Genomic DNA, 18,113 nt, shown 5'->3' with positions numbered 1-18,113 from the left:
TCTTGCCGCACTTGCTAGTTGCAGCATCCTAGCTGGACCATATTCTCAAAGAGGTTTCTTAATCTGACACCTACAACATGCGCTGTGCTGAACACCAGTGTATGTGAATGCTGAAAGAGCTGCTTGAGTTGTGTGACAGTATTTCGACCGTGTGTAGTGCAAATGTTATCGTGTCACGAACAATCCGCCCACTACGTAGCGTTCTGTGTCAGCACGCAGTTTCCGACAGTACTCTGTGTCCATAGCTGTTTTCATAGCTAGGCCGCTTCCAGCACAAAGCATCCGCCATACGAAAGTGGCTGTTTCGCGATTTTGATTACCTGATCCTTCGACATCACTTCATGTACGAATACTGGCAAGAATTCTCGCTACATTCGAAGGTGCTCCTTCCACTTCCAGCCTACTTGGTTGCTTCATTAGCCACGCAAACACTTCCTGAGGACCATACGTGTAATAACATCGCATCTTATCGGCTTAATTACATGATACCACTGAATTTAAGAGCGCTACAGGCATCCGGTTCCGTGGTGTAATGGTTTGCACTCTGGACTTTGAATCCAGCGATCCGAGTTCGAGTCTCGGTGGAACCTGACGCTGTGTTTTGCGATCGTTTCTAGAAATGTGTACGAGCCGGTGGTTGGAATTGTATATGCAGAAATTTAACTAGGATCATGAAATGCAAAATGTTAATAGCAGTCCACACGTGAATGGGGAGCGCTCCAAATGCTTATGCTTTTGCTACTATGATTAATAACGGGACGTAAGGGGTTCAACTGCGAGAAGACGACCTTAGCTGTTCCTCCCCGCAGGAAAGACATCTCACCGTTTTGGGTGCTGCATGCGCATGCATTTACCAAACTTGCATGCGATGTACTAGTTCCTGGGGAACGGATAGAATCGTTGTACGTGCCAGTCTTTACGTATAGATATAAGTAAGCGGAGACGGCTTAATCCTGCCACGTAGATTGCTTTCCATAAGACGCACCTGAGAGTCTCATGGGCCGGTGGCCCGACATGCAGTTTGTCCTGCTGCATGGCTTACTTTCAGAGACTCGCAAGTTTATCGTAGTGCTGGGTTGTCGCGAAAGTGAAAAGTAGGGCCTGTCCGGGATTTGAACCCGGGACCTCCTGCACCCAAAGCAGGAATCATACCCCTAGACCAACAGGCCGCACAAGTAAGCAAGTCTGCACCCCGCCACCTACTGAGATCTTGCCGCACTTGCTAGTTGCAGCATCCTAGCTGGACCATATTCTCAAAGAGGTTTCTTAATCTGACACCTACAACATGCGCTGTGCTGAACACCAGTGTATGTGAATGCTGAAAGAGCTGCTTGAGTTGTGTGACAGTATTTCGACCGTGTGTAGTGCAAATGTTATCGTGTCACGAACAATCCGCCCACTACGTAGCGTTCTGTGTCAGCACGCAGTTTTCGACAGTACTCTGTGTCCATAGCTGTTTTCATAGCTAGGCTGCTTCCAGCACAAAGCATCCGCCATACGAAAGTGGCTGTTTCGCGAGTTTGATTACCTGATCCTTCGACATCACTTCATGTACGAATACTGGCAAGAATTCTCGCTACATTCGAAGGTGCTCCTTCCACTTCCAGCCTACTTGGTTGCTTCATTAGCCACGCAAATACTTCCTGAGGACCATACGTGTAGTAACATCGCATCTTATCGGCTTAATTACATGATACCACTGAATTTAAGAGCGCTACAGGCATCCGGTTCCATGGTGTAATGGTTAGCACTCTGGACTTTGAATCCAGCGATCCGAGTTCGAGTCTCGGTGGAACCTGACGCTGTGTTTTGCGATCGTTTCTAGAAATGCGTACGAGCCGGTGGTTGGAATTGTATATGCAGAAATTTAACTAGGATCATGAAATGCAAAATGTTAATAGCAGTCCACACGTGAATGGGGAGCGCTCCAAATACTTATGCTTTTGCTACTATGATTAATAACGGGACGTAAGGGGTTCAACTGCGAGAAGACGACCTTAGCTGTTCCTCCCCGCAGGAAAGACATCTCACCGTTTTGGGTGCTGCATGCGCATGCATTTACCAAACTTGCAAGCGATGTACTAGTTCCTGGGGAACGGATAGAATCGTTGTACGTGCCAGTCTTTACGTATAGATATAAGTAAGCGGAGACGGCTTCATCCTGCCACGTAGATTGCTTTCCATAAGACGCACCTGAGAGTCTCATGGGCCGGTGGCCCGACATGCAGTTTGTCCTGCTGCATGGCTTACTTTCAGAGACTCGCAAGTTTATCGTAGTGCTGGGTTGTCGCGAAAGTGAAAAGTAGGGCCTGTCCGGGATATGAACCCGGGACCTCCTGCCCCCAAAGCAGGAATCATACCCCTAGACCAACAGGCCGCACGAGTAAGCAAGACTGCTCCCCGCCACCTACTGAGATCTTGCCGCACTTGCTAGTTGCAGCATCCTAGCTGGACCATATTCTCAAAGAGGTTTCTTAATCTGACACCTACAACATGCGCTGTGCTGAACACCAGTGTATGTGAATGCTGAAAGAGCTGCTTGAGTTGTGTGACAGTATTTCGACCGTGTGTAGTGCAAATGTTATCGTGTCACGAACAATCCGCCCACTACGTAGCGTTCTGTGTCAGCACGCAGTTTTCGACAGTACTCTGTGTCCATAGCTGTTTTCATAGCTAGGCTGCTTCCAGCACAAAGCATCCGCCATACGAAAGTGGCTGTTTCGCGATTTAGATTACCTGATCCTTCGACATCACTTCATGTACGAATACTGGCAAGAATTCTCGCTACATTCGAAGGTGCTCCTTCCACTTCCAGCCTACTTGGTTGCTTCATTAGCCACGCAAACACTTCCTGAGGACCATACGTGTAATAACATCGCATCTTATCGGCTTAATTACATGATACCACTGAATTTAAGAGCGCTATAGGCATCCGGTTCCATGGTGTAATGGTTAGCACTCTGGACTTTGAATCCAGCGATCCGAGTTCGAGTCTCGGTGGAACCTGACGCTGTGTTTTGCGATCGTTTCTAGAAATGTGTACGAGTCGGTGGTTGGAATTGTATATGCAGAAATTTAACTAGGATCATGAAATGCAAAATGTTAATAGCAGTCCACACGTGAATGGGGAGCGCTCCAAATGCTTATGCTTTTGCTACTAGGATTAATAACGGGACGTAAGGGGTTCAACTGCGAGAAGGCTGTTCCTCCCCGCAGGAAAGACATCTCACCGTTTTGGGTGCTGCATGCGCATGCAGTTACAAAACTTGCATGCGATGTACTAGTTCCTGGGGAACGAATAGAATCGTTGTACGTGCCAGTCTTTACGTATAGATATAAGTAAGCGGAGACGGCTTAATCCTGCCATGTAGATTGCTTTCCATAAGACGCACCTGAGAGTCTCATGGGCCGGTGGCCCGACATGCAGTTTGTCCTGCTGCATGGCTCACTTTCAGAGACTCGCAAGTTTATCGTAGTGCTGGGTTGTCGCGAAAGTGAAAAGTAGGGCCTGTCCGGGATTTGAACCCGGGACCTCCTGCACCCAAAGCATTAATCATACCCCTAGACCAACAGGCCGCACAAGTAAGCAAGTCTGCACCCCGCCACCTATTGAGATCTTGCCGCACTTGCTAGTTGCAGCATCCTAGCTGGACCATATTCTCAAAGAGGTTTCTTAATCTGACACCTACAACATGCGCTGTGCTGAACACCAGTGTATGTGAATGCTGAAAGAGCTGCTTGAGTTGTGTGACAGTATTTCGACCGTGTGTAGTGCAAATGTTATCGTGTCACGAACAATCCGCCCACTACGTAGCGTTCTGTGTCAGCACGCAGTTTTCGACAGTACTCTGTGTCCATAGCTGTTTTCATAGCTAGGCTGCTTCCAGCACAAAGCATCCGCCATACGAAAGTGGCTGTTTCGCGATTTTGATTACCTGATCCTTCGACATCACTTCATGTACGAATACTGGCAAGAATTCTCGCTACATTCGAAGGTGCTCCTTCCACTTCCAGCCTACTTGGTTGCTTCATTAGCCACGCAAACACTTCCTGAGGACCATACGTGTAATAACATCGCATCTTATCGGCTTAATTACGTGATACCACTGAATTTAAGAGCGCTACAGGCATCCGGTTCCATGGTGTAATGGTTAGCACTCTGGACTTTGAATCCAGCGATCCGAGTTCGAGTCTCGGTGGAACCTGACGCTGTGTTTTGCGACCGTTTCTAGAAATGTGTACGAGCCGGTGGTTGGAATTGTATATGCAGAAATTTAACTAGGATCATGAAATGCAAAATGTTAATAGCAGGCCACACGTGAATGGCGAGCGTTCCAAATGCTCATGCTTTTGCTGCTAGGATTAATAACGGGAAGTAAGGGGTTCAACTGCGAGAAGACGACCTCAGCTGTTCCTCCCCGCAGGAAAGACATCTCACCGTTTTGGGTGCTGCATGCGCATGCATTTACCAAACTTGCATGCGATGTACTAGTTCCTGGGGAACGAATAGAATCGTTGTACGTGCCAGTCTTTACGTATAGATATAAGTATGCGGAGACGGCTTAATCCTGCCACGTAGATTGCTTTCCATAAGACGCACCTGAGAGTCTCATGGGCCGGTGGCCCGACATGCAGTTTGTCCTGCTGCATGGCTTACTTTCAGAGACTCGCAAGTTTATCGTAGTGCTGGGTTGTCGCGAAAGTGAAAAGTAGGGCCTGTCCGGGATTTGAACCCGGGACCTCCTGCACCCAAAGCAGGAATCATACACCTAGACCAACAGGCCGCACAAGTAAGCAAGTCTGCACCCCGCCACCTACTGAGATCTTGCCGCACTTGCTAGTTGCAGCATCCTAGCTGGACCATATTCTCAAAGAGGTTTCTTAATCTGACACCTACAACATGCGCTGTGCTGAACACCAGTGTATGTGAATGCTGAAAGAGCTGCTTGAGTTGTGTGACAGTATTTCGACCGTGTGTAGTGCAAATTTTATCGTGTCACGAACAATCCGCCCACTATGTAGCGTTCTGTGTCAGCACGCAGTTTTCGACAGTACTCTGTGTCCATAGCTGTTTTCATAGCTAGGCTGCTTCCAGCACAAAGCATCCGCCATACGAAAGTGGCTGTTTCGCGATTTTGATTACCTGATCCTTCGACATCACTTCATGTACGAATACTGGCAAGAATTCTCGCTACATTCGACGGTGCTCCTTCCACTTCCAGCCTACTTGGTTGCTTCATTAGCCACGCAAACACTTCCTGAGGACCATACGTGTAATAACATCGCATCTTATCGGCTTAATTACATGATACCACTGAATTTAAGAGCGCTACAGGCATCCGGTTCCATGGTAAATTCTGGCTTTAGCCGTCGCCGCGGTCGGACGTGCTTGTTGCTTGCTCCGCACACGCTAGCGCCATCGCCGGTGTTTTGTGTTTACGTACAGGTGTCTGTGCATTTTCGTAGTGTTATTGCATTTGGTGGTCCTGATAAGTGTTTGTGAAGTGTTATTGTCCATTCTCCGTTTCGTTCTTCGTCGCGATTTCGGTTGTACCGTAATTTCGTCGGCACAGAAGATCATGTCTGACACCGTAAGGAAGAATACGTTAGTCTTCTCGTTCGAGAAGGAAACCCGGCCGGTCCAACCCACTGCGCTGGAGATCCATGACTGGCTCACCGAGGTAATCTGTATCCATTCTGACTCTGTTCACACCACGCAGTTAGATGCTGAAAAATACTGTGCTTATGTTAAATTTCTGAACTCCGTGACTGTCGATAAGTTAATTGCAAAATGGGGTAATTCTGTTGAATTTGTTCATCGAGATGGTTCAACAAGTAATGTTTCTGTACGAAAAGGTGATATCATGTACACCAATGTGAGGATTTTGAACGTTCCTATCGAAGTTGACAATCAGTTGATCAAAGACGCTCTATCTAAATATGGGGAAGTTAAATCCTTCTATAACGAAAGATGGTCGAAGCTGTACAAGATACAGTGTTATAATGGCATTAGGTCCGTCGAAATGGAGGTGAAAGCCAATATTCCGTCCCATATATCTGTTGCAGGTCATAAAGCACATGTTGTTTATTCTGGACAGGAGCGTACGTGTAATATTTGTAACGAGACAGGTCATTTCAGACAAGATTGTCCACGCCGTGTTTTTGTCCTCCGGAATAATCTAACACAGCGTCGAAAATTGACCCTTAGCGACGTCTTACCAAGCAGTAACTCCCCTCCTTCTGCTAATGACAGTGGTGCAGGTACTTCTACAATGCCCGCTGTAACTAACACAGAGTTCCCACCTCTGCAAGTAATAACAAGTCACCCTTCTGTTCCCGAATGCGATCTTCAGAATAAGAAACGACCGTTGGAGGTGACTGATGACGGCTCGGACGGCGAGTCCTCCCGACACTCCCCCTCCACCCGCAAACAGAAGCAGTGTGACGCAGATGTGTTAGAGGAAACAGACAGTACATGTATGGAAATGACGACAGCGGCTAAGACAACCCAACCGCTGTCGGCTGCCGCACAGGTACCAACCGACCACGGAGGCGAAGCAGTAACGGTTGTCGCGGCGACGGACGTGCCGCACTGCGAACCCCATGAGGTGACGGAGCAGAACCGCATTCACGAACTCACCGACCCCCAACCAACCGATTCAGTCAGTGCCCTGGAGTTAGTGCCGGAAGGACAAGGAAGTGGACGTCATGAACAGGACACTGTTGAGGCAGCTTCGGTCTCAACGGTGGTGAAGATAGACAACGCGAAGGACGGCGCGTTGAACCACGATGTCCAAAGACGTAGACTCAAACCGCAACCTAATCTCAAAGCTTCCCGTAACCAAAGCAAACAACAACCTGGACAAGATGACGCAACGGCCAAGAATGTCCTGTATGAAATTATTACGGAAAAACCTAAGGATGTACCTTCAAGTACCATTAGTGATGGAAAGCCCCTCTGCAAAACTAAAACCCGAGAACTTAGGAATACTCCACCAAACTGAGGATCACCATTCAACAAAAAAAAAAAGGGGAAAAAATATCGTTGAACCGCTTTATGTTCTGATTGTCCTATTGTCATAGTCATTTTTCGGAGGAACCAAACGCAGTGGTTCATGTATTTTCCATACTCATAGGTATTTTTCTGTAGATTATTCTTGCAGGTGCTTGTTGAAGTGGAATATTTTATCCCTTCTAGAAGCGACACAGCTCCCTGTTTTTATCATTCTTTTACAATTTTTTTTTTGTATTCCTTTATGTACATTTTTACGTAAACTAAATGTCCCAGGCGTATACTTTTGCAACTATCAATATTAACAGGATTACATCGACGACTAAAATTGCGGCGCTCAAAGAGTACCTATATGAGTCAGGGACGGACATTGTTTTCCTACAAGAAGTTGTTCTCACTAACCTTACAGTGCCAGGATATTTGTCTATTTCAAATGTCTCGCTTGACACTAACATAGGGACAGCAATTTTAGTCAGGGAGGGGATCCCTGTCACAGATATTGAAAGATTGGAATCCGGCAGAGCGATAGGTATAAAAGTCTTTGGTTTTACTCTTATCAATCTGTATGCCCCTTCCGGCACATCCAATAGAATGGCAAGAGCACAGTTCTTTAAAAACGAGATCATTTATTTATTGCGGAAAAACCCAACGGATCTTATAATCGGCGGTGATTTTAATTGTGTGATCAATAAAAAAGACCAGGTTCCAAATTTTAATAACTGCAATGAATTGAAGCGTTTTGTCACTGTTTTACAGCTTAAAGATGCTTGGGAAATAACGTATCCCACATTTGTGGCTTTCACATATATCGGTCCTCAATCACAAAGTAGAATTGACAGACTCTACATATCGCAATGTCTAGTCAGCTCTTTCATTACAGCGGAGACGACTCCTGTCTACTTTTCTGATCATAGTGCCGTGCTTGCTACCGTCAGCCTTACTGCGCAACCTACTCGTCGTTTCCGAAGTCAATGGCACCTTAACATGTCACTGATGCAGGAAGACGGACTCGAGGAAAGTTTGACAGAAGCGTGGGCGATGTGCCTCCGCTCCGTAAACAGGCATGTCTCAGTACTAGACTGGTGGTGCAACAGGGCAAAGCCTAAACTGCGAAAAGTTCTCATCCATTATGGTGCACAACGATCGAAAGACTTGAAAAATTCCATAGAATTTTATTACACCATGCTGCGAAATCTATACGAGCAGGCAGACACTTCCAACATCCGTCTGGTAGATATCAAGCGAACCAAGGCCAAATTGCTCAGCATTAAAAGACAGCAGATGGAGGGTCTGAAAATAAAATCAAAGGCTAAAACAGTCGTGGAGGATGAACATGCTTCCTTGTACCATCTACTGAGGCACGAAAGAAATAGGAGACGCACCTTCATCGATGGACTTCAGTCTGAAAATGGCGAGACACTCACGACTCAGAGAGACATCGTCAATGCAGTGCACAAGTATTACGAAGACCTATACTCAGTCAGTCCTGTATGTGAAGAGTCCTTCGATGATTACCTTAGTTCCATAGCTCCTCAGGTGTCGGACGAGGAAAACGAAAACCTTCTCGTCGAGTGTCCTAACGAAGAAATCTACAGAACCATCTGCAAGTCTCCTTTGAAGAAATCACCGGGACCGGATGGTTTGCCTGTTGAATTTTATATACGATACTGGCCTTTGATTGGTGACATGTTTACCCGAATCACAAACGAGGTACTTCAGGGAAAACAGATACCTTCTGTTTTTAAAGAGAGTACAATAGTACTCATTCCAAAAACTACTGCAAAAACAAACCTTAATAACTTTCGTCCTATCTCTCTGTTAAACTCTGATTATAAAATCATCGGCAGAATTATAAACAACAGACTCTCACAGCTCGCTACAAAGATAGTAAGCCCATACCAGTCATGTGTTCCTAATAGGAGTATTTTTAAAAGCATAGCTGAATATAGAGATGTAATTGCAATCACTGCTGTGACCAATATCAAATGTGCTATCATGTTTATTGACTTCCAGAAAGCTTTTGATCGTGTGGATCATAGATTCCTTAATGCCACACTGAAGAAAATAGGTTTTAATGAGCACGTCCTCAGTGTGATTAGAAATATTGCAACAGGAATCAGCGCTTGTATCTCAGTCAACAGCCAGAGGACAAAGCAGATCCAGATCAGGCGTGGCGTGCCTCAAGGCAGCCCCCTCTCAATGCTCCTCTTCGTGCTGTCTTTAGAGCCTTTTCTCCGCAGTGTTCATGTCACCCTGACTGGCCTCACATTATCTGCTCACCGAACTGTTAAAAACGCCTATGCCGATGATGTCGGAGTCGTAGTGCGTAATGCCGAAGACATTTCGAAATTGGACATACTAATTAAGAAGTACTGTAGCGTCTCCGGAGCGAGTCTCAACGCAAACAAAAGCAAACTTTTAAACCTACGGGGTTTTCAACACACCACATTAGCCTGGGCGACAAAAGTCACCCAGTGCAAAGCACTGGGAATAACGCTGACGCCTTGTCCATTGAAAATGGCAGCTATCAATTGGAGAAATACGTCAGGACAAATTCTTGGAATAACAAGAGAAAACCTTTCCCGTAATATGAACCAGTTTCAGAGGGTACTTTTCATTAACAACTGCCTCCTCTCCAAAGGTTACTTTACAGCGCAGATCTTGCCGTTACCAAAAATGATTGGAAAACAGATAATGTCTACCATTGCCAGTTATCTGTGGAGAGGTGAAATATTCCGAGTAGCTGCAACAACAGCGACCTTAGATCCCAGGAAAGGAGGTTTAGGTTTAGTTGACATTCGAAATAAGGCGTCTGCACTTTTTATAAAAAGGACCGCCACTATCCTTAGCGACCACGCTGACAGCATTACAACTAAATTATTTGAAGTTGTCAGGCCTGCAAGTCTACAGCCACCGGTGAATGTGCAAAAAATCAATAACCGGCTAGAGCACGTTCGAGTATATTTCGTGGAACTCAGCTATCTTGGCAATGCCATAATCAACTCACGACGGATCACGGCCCGCGATATTCTGTGTCATCGAAGGAAAATGGAGGGGAGAAACAAATTAGAAAGCAAATACCCACATTTTGATTGGGACGCCATATGGGAAAATATTCATATGCGTGGTCTTCCATCCGACGTCAAATCAACATGGTATAAAACAGTGAATGGGACCATCAGCACTAATGAAAGGCTACATGCAATCGGCATTGGCGAAACGAATCTATGTCTTAAATGCAAACTGATCGATACGTTAGTGCACAGATTAACGTGCGGTGGGAATCTACAAATCTGCAATTGGATTAGAGAACAACTTGCATTTCTTACGAGGTCTTCGGTAGAAAATTTTCCCCCTGTGACATTCCTCAGGCCTCAGACTCGCTATTTTCCCGCAGCAAAAAACAACTCCGTCCACTGGTTAATGGGACACTATGTGAACTACGTAATTAATCACCTAGGATCTGACAATTCCATTGAGTTTTACGTGAACTTGAAGTTTGCTTTTTATAGAGCCCTGAAATATAAAGATCACAAGAAGAACTACGGCCATATGCTAAAAATAGTATTTGAGCGACTGGGCATTGGTTGACATGCGGCTGAGATAAACACAAATCATTTCTTTAAGCGAATGGACGCTTGTTTTTCTAAAAACCAGGAAAAAGAAAAAATTACAATTTTCCAGCTTCATATAACCATCAATTATACTCTGCTAACTCAGAAGGCTATTTTGTTTCGTTTCCACAGCAGAAGCCGAAAAAAAAACAAAAAAAAACGTTAAAAAGAAAAAAAAATAAGAACAAGAAACAACAAAAAATCACCATCGTAGGGTACAGATAATTTTTTTTTTTTTTTTTTTACTAACATGGAAGTCTCATTCTTTTAATGGAAGAGGATTTTTCTCCTTTTTTTATTATTATTATTATACCTATCAAGAAGACAATAAGGCTATGGCAATAGTGCCTTACCATAACACTTATTTTTTGCATTTAATGAAGTTTCTTTCCCTTACAAGAAAAAAAAAAGCGAAAATAAAACAAACAAACTAATATAAAAAAAAAACTAGAACATGAGCAACCAAATATACACAATCAGCATCCATTGCTTCATGATTACTTTTCTGCTACAAAGAGGCATGTTTTTTGTTGTCAAGAAGCAGTGGGAATAATATATATCTACTAAATAAATACCGCACACACTACAAGCTATCAGCTTCAATTGAAAAAAAAAAAAAAAAAAAAAAAATGGTGTAATGGTTAGCACTCTGGACTTTGAATCCAGCGATCCGAGTTCGAGTCTCGGTGGAACCTGACGCTGTGTTTTGCGATCGTTTCTAGAAATGTGTACGAGCCGGTGGTTGGAATTGTATATGCAGAAATTTAACTAGGATCATGAAATGCAAAATGTTAATAGCAGTCCACACGTGAATGGGGAGCGCTCCAAATGCTTATGCTTTTGCTGCTAGGATTAATAACGGGACGTAAGGGGTTCAACTGCGAGAAGACGACCTCAGCTGTTCCTCCCCGCAGGAAAGACATCTCACCGTTTTGGGTGCTGCATGCGCATGCATTTACCAAACTTGCATGCGATGTACTAGTTCCTGGGGAACGGATAGAATCGTTGTACGTGCCAGTCTTTACGTATAGATATAAGTAAGCGGAGACGGCTTTATCCTGCCACGTAGATTGCTTTCCATAAGACGCACCTGAGAGTCTCATGGGCCGGTGGCCCGACATGCAGTTTGTCCTGCTGCATGGCTTACTTTCAGAGACTCGCAAGTTTATCGTAGTGCTGGGTTGTCGCGAAAGTGAAAAGTAGGGCCTGTCCGGGATTTGAACCCGGGACCTCCTGCACCCAAAGCAGGAATCATACCCCTTTTTTTTTTTTTTTTTTTTTTTTCTGACAGTAGCATAACTTTATTCAGTATTATACATTACATACACGAAACTACACTACTAAACAGAATGTTTTATTTTCTTGGTCTTCTCATTTGCAGATTTGGCCTTATGCTTCAATTTCAGAGCTATAATCTTTTTCTTCTGTTCAGTTTTATTTATTTTCTGTTTTTTCTTCTGCTTCCTATCAAGACTCTTTTGCCCTTGGAAAGGCAACCTTTTCTGTTTTGGTTTCACTGTTTTATCTGATGTACGTTCAGAAAATTTTCTGTCTGGAATGTTACTTTCTTTACTGCTGTGCTCCTTCCTCTTTGCAGCTTTCATTCTGACAGTATCTTTGAAATGAGGATTTTGTCCAGATTTTTTGGCAGAATGACAGTTCATTTTGTTACTGTGGTTATTAACTCCAAAATTCTTCTTTCGAATGACTCTTGATACACGTAGTGGCCTGTCTTTGAGTGATGTTCCATGAAGATTTAATGCCAGTTCCACTGCATCTGCACTCTCAAAGGTGACATATGCAAATCCTTTCCCAATACCAGTTTTCATGTCTCTTACAATTCTGATGTCCAGTATCCTACCACATTTCTCAAATATTCTCCAAATTTCTTCTTCTTCAGTTGAGAATGGAACATTTCCTAAGAAAACAGATCTCTTTTGATCATGCTTATTTGAGTTCAACGCTTCATCCACAAAGATGTGATGATCTTCAACAAGTGTTCCATTTGCAGCTAGTGCAGATAATGCATCTTCTTTAAGTTTAAAGCGAACAAATGCTGAAATAGTTGATCTTTCAGCATGAAATTTGTTCTTGATTACAGCAAATTTCTTTGAGATTTTTATGTCCTCCACAGCAGCACATCTTAACCTTATTGATTCAATTTCACCAAATTCTTTAAAGATTTTCTTTATCTTCTTTTTATTTAAAGTGTGTGGAAGGTTTTTCACAAAAATTGTTCTTTCTTCTTGCTCTGTGTCGCGGGTAGGTTTTCCATTATTCTGCTTTAATCGTATACGTTTCAGTGCATTAAAGGCATTATTGCTCACATTTCCGCTATCATTAAGGTCAGGTGTTAAACTAACATGATCTGTAGCATCTGCATCTGATATTTCTTCAGAACTATTTTCTGTTCTGGACTTTATTTTAATATTTTCATAGCTGGATGTTTTGCTTTTGTTTTGTGATGTTTTCTCAGTTAATGGAAACTGTTGTTTTATAACTTTCTTTTGAAAAATAATCTTTTCATTTCTATTTTCTTTTATTCCAGAAATTAGACTTGATAAACTGCCAACTTCATAAGCCATGTTACCATCCAATAGACGTGGACCATGCCATACAAAAATGTCCAAAAGAGCACGTAGGTACACAATCCACCAAAGAACCCGTTTGTCACAATGTGTGTCCTACTGATGAAGTATTTCTTCCACTGCGACCCCCCCTTTAGAAGAATTAACGCGGATAGTCCCAACAAAGCGAAAACATAAAATGCGAAACCATACAACCCTGTGAATCCAAGCAGACCAGCAGTTCCGCCTGACAAGGCGGCCATAGATGTTCTGCAGTATTCCACTATAACAGCATTGTTCCTTCGAGCTGCTTCACTATACGCTACAATTTCTCCTGATTTCTCAAGTTTCGTTCTCACTCTACCAACAGGCATCTCAGTAGCACCTCTAAAGAATTTTGCCCCTAGACCAACAGGACGCACAAGTAAGCAAGTCTGCACCCCGCCACCTACTGAGATCTTGCCGCACTTGCTAGTTGCAGCATCCTAGCTGGACCATATTCTCAAAGAGGTTTCTTAATCTGACACCTACAACATGCGCTGTGCTGAACACCAGTGTATGTGAATGCTGAAAGAGCTGCTTGAGTTGTGTGACAGTATTTCGACCGTGTGTAGTGCAAATGTTATCGTGTCACGAACAATCCGCCCACTACGTGGCGTTCTGTGTCAGCACGCAGTTTTCGACAGTACTCTGTGTCCATAGCTGTTTTCATAGCTAGGCTGCTTCCAGCACAAAGCTTCCGCCATAGGAAAGTGGCTGTTTCGCGATTTTGATTACCTGATCCTTCGACATCACTTCATGTACGAATACTGGCAAGAATTCTCGCTACAATCGAAGGTGCTCCTTCCACTTCCAGCCTACTTGGTTGCTTCATTAGCCACGCAAACACTTCCTGAGGACCATACGTGTAATAACATCGCATCTTATCGGCTTAATTACATGATACCACTGAATTTAAGAGCGCTACAGGCATCCGGTTCCATGGTGTAATGGTTAGCACTCTGGACATTGAATCCAGCGATCCGAGTTCGAGTCTCGGTGGAACCTGACGCTGAGTTTTGCGATCGTTTCTAGAAATGTGTACGAGCCGGTGGTTGGAATTGTATATGCAGAAATTTAACTAGGATCATGAAATGCAAAATGTTAATAGCAGTTCACACGTGAATGGGGAGCGCTCCAAATGCTTATGCTTTTGCTACTAGGATTAATAACGGGACGTAAGGGGTTCAACAGCGAGAAGACGACCTCAGCTGTTCCTCCCCGCAGGAAAGACATCTCACCGTCTTGGGTGCTGCATGCGCATGCATTTACCAAACTTGCATGCGATGTACTAGTTCCTGGGGAACGAATAGAATCGTTGTACGTGCCAGTCTTTACGTATAGATATAAGTAAGCGGAGACGGCTCAATCCTGCCACGTAGATTGCTTTCCATAAGACGCACCTGAGAGCCTCATGGGCCGGTGGCCCGACATGCAGTTTGTCCTGCTGCATGGCTTACTTTCAGAGACTCGCAAGTTTATCGTAGTGCTGGGTTGTCGCGAAAGTGAAAAGTAGGGCATGTCCGGGATTTGAACCCGGGACCTCCTGCACCCAAAGCAGGAATCATACCCCTAGACCAACAGGCCGCACAAGTAAGCAAGTCTGCACCCCGCCACCTACTGAGATCTTGCCGCACTTGCTAGTTGCAGCATCCTAGCTGGACCATATTCTCAAAGAGGTTTCTTAATCTGACACCTACAACATGCGCTGTGCTGAACACCAGTGTATGTGAATGCTGAAAGAGCTGCTTGAATTGTGTGACAGTATTTCGACCGTGTGTAGTGCAAATGTTATCGTGTCACGAACAATCCGCCCACTACGTAGCGTTCTGTGTCAGCACGCAGTTTTCGACAGTACTCTGTGTCCATAGCTGTTTTCATAGCTAGGCTGCTTCCAGCACAAAGCATCCGCCATACGAAAGTGGCTGTTTCGCGATTTTGATTACCTGATCCTTCGACATCACTTCATGTACGAATACTGGCAAGAATTCTCGCTACATTCGACGGTGCTCCTTCCACTTCCAGCCTACTTGGTTGCTTCATTAGCCACGCAAACACTCCCTGAGGACCATACGTGTAATAACATCGCATCTTATCGGCTTAATTACATGATACCACTGAATTTAAGAGCGCTACAGGCATCCGGTTCCATGGTGTAATGGTTAGCACTCTGGACTTTGAATCCAGCGATCCGAGTTCGAGTCTCGGTGGAACCTGACGCTGAGTTTTGCGATCGTTTCTAGAAATGTGTACGAGCCGGTGGTTGGAATTGTATATGCAGAAATTTAACTAGGATCATGAAATGCAAAATGTTAATAGCAGTTCACACGTGAATGGGGAGCGCTCCAAATGCTTATGCTTTTGCTACTAGGATTAATAACGGGACGTAAGGGGTTCAACTGCGAGAAGACGACCTCAGCTGTTCCTCCCCGCAGGAAAGACATCTCACCGTCTTGGGTGCTGCATGCGCATGCATTTACCAAACTTGCATGCGATGTACTAGTTCCTGGGGAACGAATAGAATCGTTGTACGTGCCAGTCTTTACGTATAGATATAAGTAAGCGGAGACGGCTCAATCCTGCCACGTAGATTGCTTTCCATAAGACGCACCTGAGAGCCTCATGGGCCGGTGGCCCGACATGCAGTTTGTCCTGCTGCATGGCTTACTTTCAGAGACTCGCAAGTTTATCGTAGTGCTGGGTTGTCGCGAAAGTGAAAAGTAGGGCCTGTCCGGGATTTGAACCCGGGACCTCCTGCACCCAAAGCAGGAATCATACCCCTAGACCAACAGGCCGCACAAGTAAGCAAGTCTGCACCCCGCCACCTACTGAGATCTTGCCGCACTTGCTAGTTGCAGCATCCTAGCTGGACCATATTCTCAAAGAGGTTTCTTAATCTGACACCTACAACATGCGCTGTGCTGAACACCAGTGTATGTGAATGCTGAAAGAGCTGCTTGAATTGTGTGACAGTATTTCGACCGTGTGTAGTGCAAATGTTATCGTGTCACGAACAATCCGCCCACTACGTAGCGTTCTGTGTCAGCACGCAGTTTTCGACAGTACTCTGTGTCCATAGCTGTTTTAATAGCTAGGCTGCTTCCAGCACAAAGCATCCGCCATACGAAAGTGGCTGTTTCGCGATTTTGATTACCTGATCCTTCGACATCACTTCATGTACGAATACTGGCAAGAATTCTCGCTACATTCGACGGTGCTCCTTCCACTTCCAGCCTACTTGGTTGCTTCATTAGCCACGCAAACACTCCCTGAGGACCATACGTGTAATAACATCGCATCTTATCGGCTTAATTACATGATACCACTGAATTTAAGAGCGCTACAGGCATCCGGTTCCATGGTGTAATGGTTAGCACTCTGGACTTTGAATCCAGCGATCCGAGTTCGAGTCTCGGTGGAACCTGACGCTGTGTTTTGCGATCGTTTCTAGAAATGTGTACGAGCCGGTGGTTGGAATTGTATATGCAGAAATTTAACTAGGATCATGAAATGCAAAATGTTAATAGCAGTTCACACGTGAATGGGGAGCGCTCCAAATGCTTATGCTTTTGCTACTAGGATTAATAACGGGACGTAAGGGGTTCAACTGCGAGAAGACGACCTCAGCTGTTCCTCCCCGCAGGAAAGACATCTCACCGTCTTGGGTGCTGCATGCGCATGCATTTACCAAACTTGCATGCGATGTACTAGTTCCTGGGGAACGAATAGAATCGTTGTACGTGCCAGTCTTTACGTATAGATATAAGTAAGCGGAGACGGCTCAATCCTGCCACGTAGATTGCTTTCCATAAGACGCACCTGAGAGCCTCATGGGCCGGTGGCCTGACATGCAGTTTGTCCTGCTGCATGGCTTACTTTCAGAGACTCGCAAGTTTATCGTAGTGCTGGGTTGTCGCGAAAGTGAAAAGTAGGGCCTGTCCGGGATTTGAACCCGGGACCTCCTGCACCCAAAGCAGGAATCATACCCCTTTTTTTTTTTTTTTTTTTTTTTTTTTTGGGTCCATAAACTTAACAAAGAAAACATACAGTTCGGTATCAAAATAAGCAGTGTGCACCTGATCCGAATGAACACCAAAGGTATCTACCAACCAATCATGAATCTCAAGAGAACTAGGTTGCACATGTCGGGTTGACTTGTCAAAAGCAAAACTAAGTGTAGCCTGACGAGGAATAACCTGGGACGACATTTTCAAAATATGCGGTCGAAACCGCTACACAAAAAACACTGAAATAAGGACAGAAAGTAACACAAGGTACGAAACAACGACGGAGAAACACTCACAGAAGTTGCAACACAACACGTAAACAAAAACGATAGTCCACTATACGTAACGCTACGGCGGAGCGGAAGACTAGGCACGTCCACACTGCACGGCGTCTAAAGCGGAACTGTGACCCCTTTTTTTTTTTTTTTTTTTTGATTATGACCCAGTGCAGCTCGGTGGAGGCGCGTTGGGCAGGGGTCGAAACCCGAGGCCTGGCCATGACGTCTCCTCCTCCCTGCACTGAAGCACAGTGGCACCAATACGTAGTAATTGTCCTTGGTTCGGAGTCTCATGATACTGATATGTGGACACGGGGCTTATTTATGCGTTGTCTATCTAAACAGGTAAAAGCTTGGCAGGAAGGCAAAATAACTGAGAGCTAGCGTGAATGTCTCCCCTATCATGAAGTGAGATCAGTATCCCCCTATACCGGTGCCATTAATGCAACTGGCGCAGGAGCGAGCAATAGAAGTGGAAACTTAACCAATCCCCTGCTTTTCGAAAACAATACTGAGCATGTTCGCAAAGTCCCTCTTAAGATGTGGGAAAGATTGTTGCGTCCAGTACTCATGAAGCATGTAACCAGTAAACGAAA

The 18,113-nt window shown here is 44.8% G+C and overlaps 1 protein-coding gene and 13 non-coding genes across 14 annotated transcripts; 7 read left to right on the top strand and 7 right to left on the bottom strand.

Moving 5' to 3' along the window:
- The first annotated feature begins 518 nt into the window (after positions 1-518).
- Trnaq-uug lies at positions 519-590 on the top strand. The gene has a single exon. It is a non-coding gene; the product is annotated as a tRNA-Gln (tRNA).
- Positions 591-1,097: 507 nt separating this feature from the next.
- On the bottom strand, positions 1,098-1,169 carry Trnap-ugg. The gene has a single exon. It is a non-coding gene; the product is annotated as a tRNA-Pro (tRNA).
- A 557-nt stretch (positions 1,170-1,726) lies between these two features.
- Positions 1,727-1,798, top strand: Trnaq-uug. Its single transcript has one exon. It is a non-coding gene; the product is annotated as a tRNA-Gln (tRNA).
- A 507-nt stretch (positions 1,799-2,305) lies between these two features.
- Trnap-ugg lies at positions 2,306-2,377 on the bottom strand. The gene has a single exon. It is a non-coding gene; the product is annotated as a tRNA-Pro (tRNA).
- Positions 2,378-2,934: 557 nt separating this feature from the next.
- Positions 2,935-3,006, top strand: Trnaq-uug. The gene has a single exon. It is a non-coding gene; the product is annotated as a tRNA-Gln (tRNA).
- A 498-nt stretch (positions 3,007-3,504) lies between these two features.
- Positions 3,505-3,576, bottom strand: Trnap-ugg. The gene has a single exon. It is a non-coding gene; the product is annotated as a tRNA-Pro (tRNA).
- A 557-nt stretch (positions 3,577-4,133) lies between these two features.
- Trnaq-uug lies at positions 4,134-4,205 on the top strand. Its single transcript has one exon. It is a non-coding gene; the product is annotated as a tRNA-Gln (tRNA).
- Positions 4,206-4,712: 507 nt separating this feature from the next.
- Positions 4,713-4,784, bottom strand: Trnap-ugg. Its single transcript has one exon. It is a non-coding gene; the product is annotated as a tRNA-Pro (tRNA).
- Positions 4,785-11,920: 7,136 nt separating this feature from the next.
- Positions 11,921-13,211, bottom strand: LOC124775173 (RNA-binding protein 34-like). The gene has a single exon (XM_047250012.1). It carries the CDS (start codon positions 13,209-13,211, stop codon positions 11,967-11,969), a length of 1,245 nt encoding a protein of 414 aa, XP_047105968.1. The 3' UTR covers positions 11,921-11,966.
- Positions 13,212-14,168: 957 nt separating this feature from the next.
- Trnaq-uug lies at positions 14,169-14,240 on the top strand. The gene has a single exon. It is a non-coding gene; the product is annotated as a tRNA-Gln (tRNA).
- Positions 14,241-14,747: 507 nt separating this feature from the next.
- Positions 14,748-14,819, bottom strand: Trnap-ugg. Its single transcript has one exon. It is a non-coding gene; the product is annotated as a tRNA-Pro (tRNA).
- A 557-nt stretch (positions 14,820-15,376) lies between these two features.
- On the top strand, positions 15,377-15,448 carry Trnaq-uug. Its single transcript has one exon. It is a non-coding gene; the product is annotated as a tRNA-Gln (tRNA).
- Positions 15,449-15,955: 507 nt separating this feature from the next.
- Positions 15,956-16,027, bottom strand: Trnap-ugg. The gene has a single exon. It is a non-coding gene; the product is annotated as a tRNA-Pro (tRNA).
- A 557-nt stretch (positions 16,028-16,584) lies between these two features.
- Trnaq-uug lies at positions 16,585-16,656 on the top strand. The gene has a single exon. It is a non-coding gene; the product is annotated as a tRNA-Gln (tRNA).
- Positions 16,657-18,113: the final 1,457 nt, after the last annotated feature.

The sequence above is a fragment of the Schistocerca piceifrons genome, chromosome 2 (assembly GCF_021461385.2).
Source record: "Schistocerca piceifrons isolate TAMUIC-IGC-003096 chromosome 2, iqSchPice1.1, whole genome shotgun sequence".
Taxonomy (NCBI): Eukaryota; Metazoa; Arthropoda; class Insecta; order Orthoptera; family Acrididae; genus Schistocerca; species Schistocerca piceifrons.
This window is presented reverse-complemented; position numbering and strand designations above follow the sequence as displayed.

Excerpts from the sequence above, each read along its gene's own strand:
- LOC124775173 (XM_047250012.1), bottom strand. The coding sequence starts at position 13,211 with ATGGCTTATGAAGTTGGCAGTTTATCAAGTCTAATTTCTGGAATAAAA.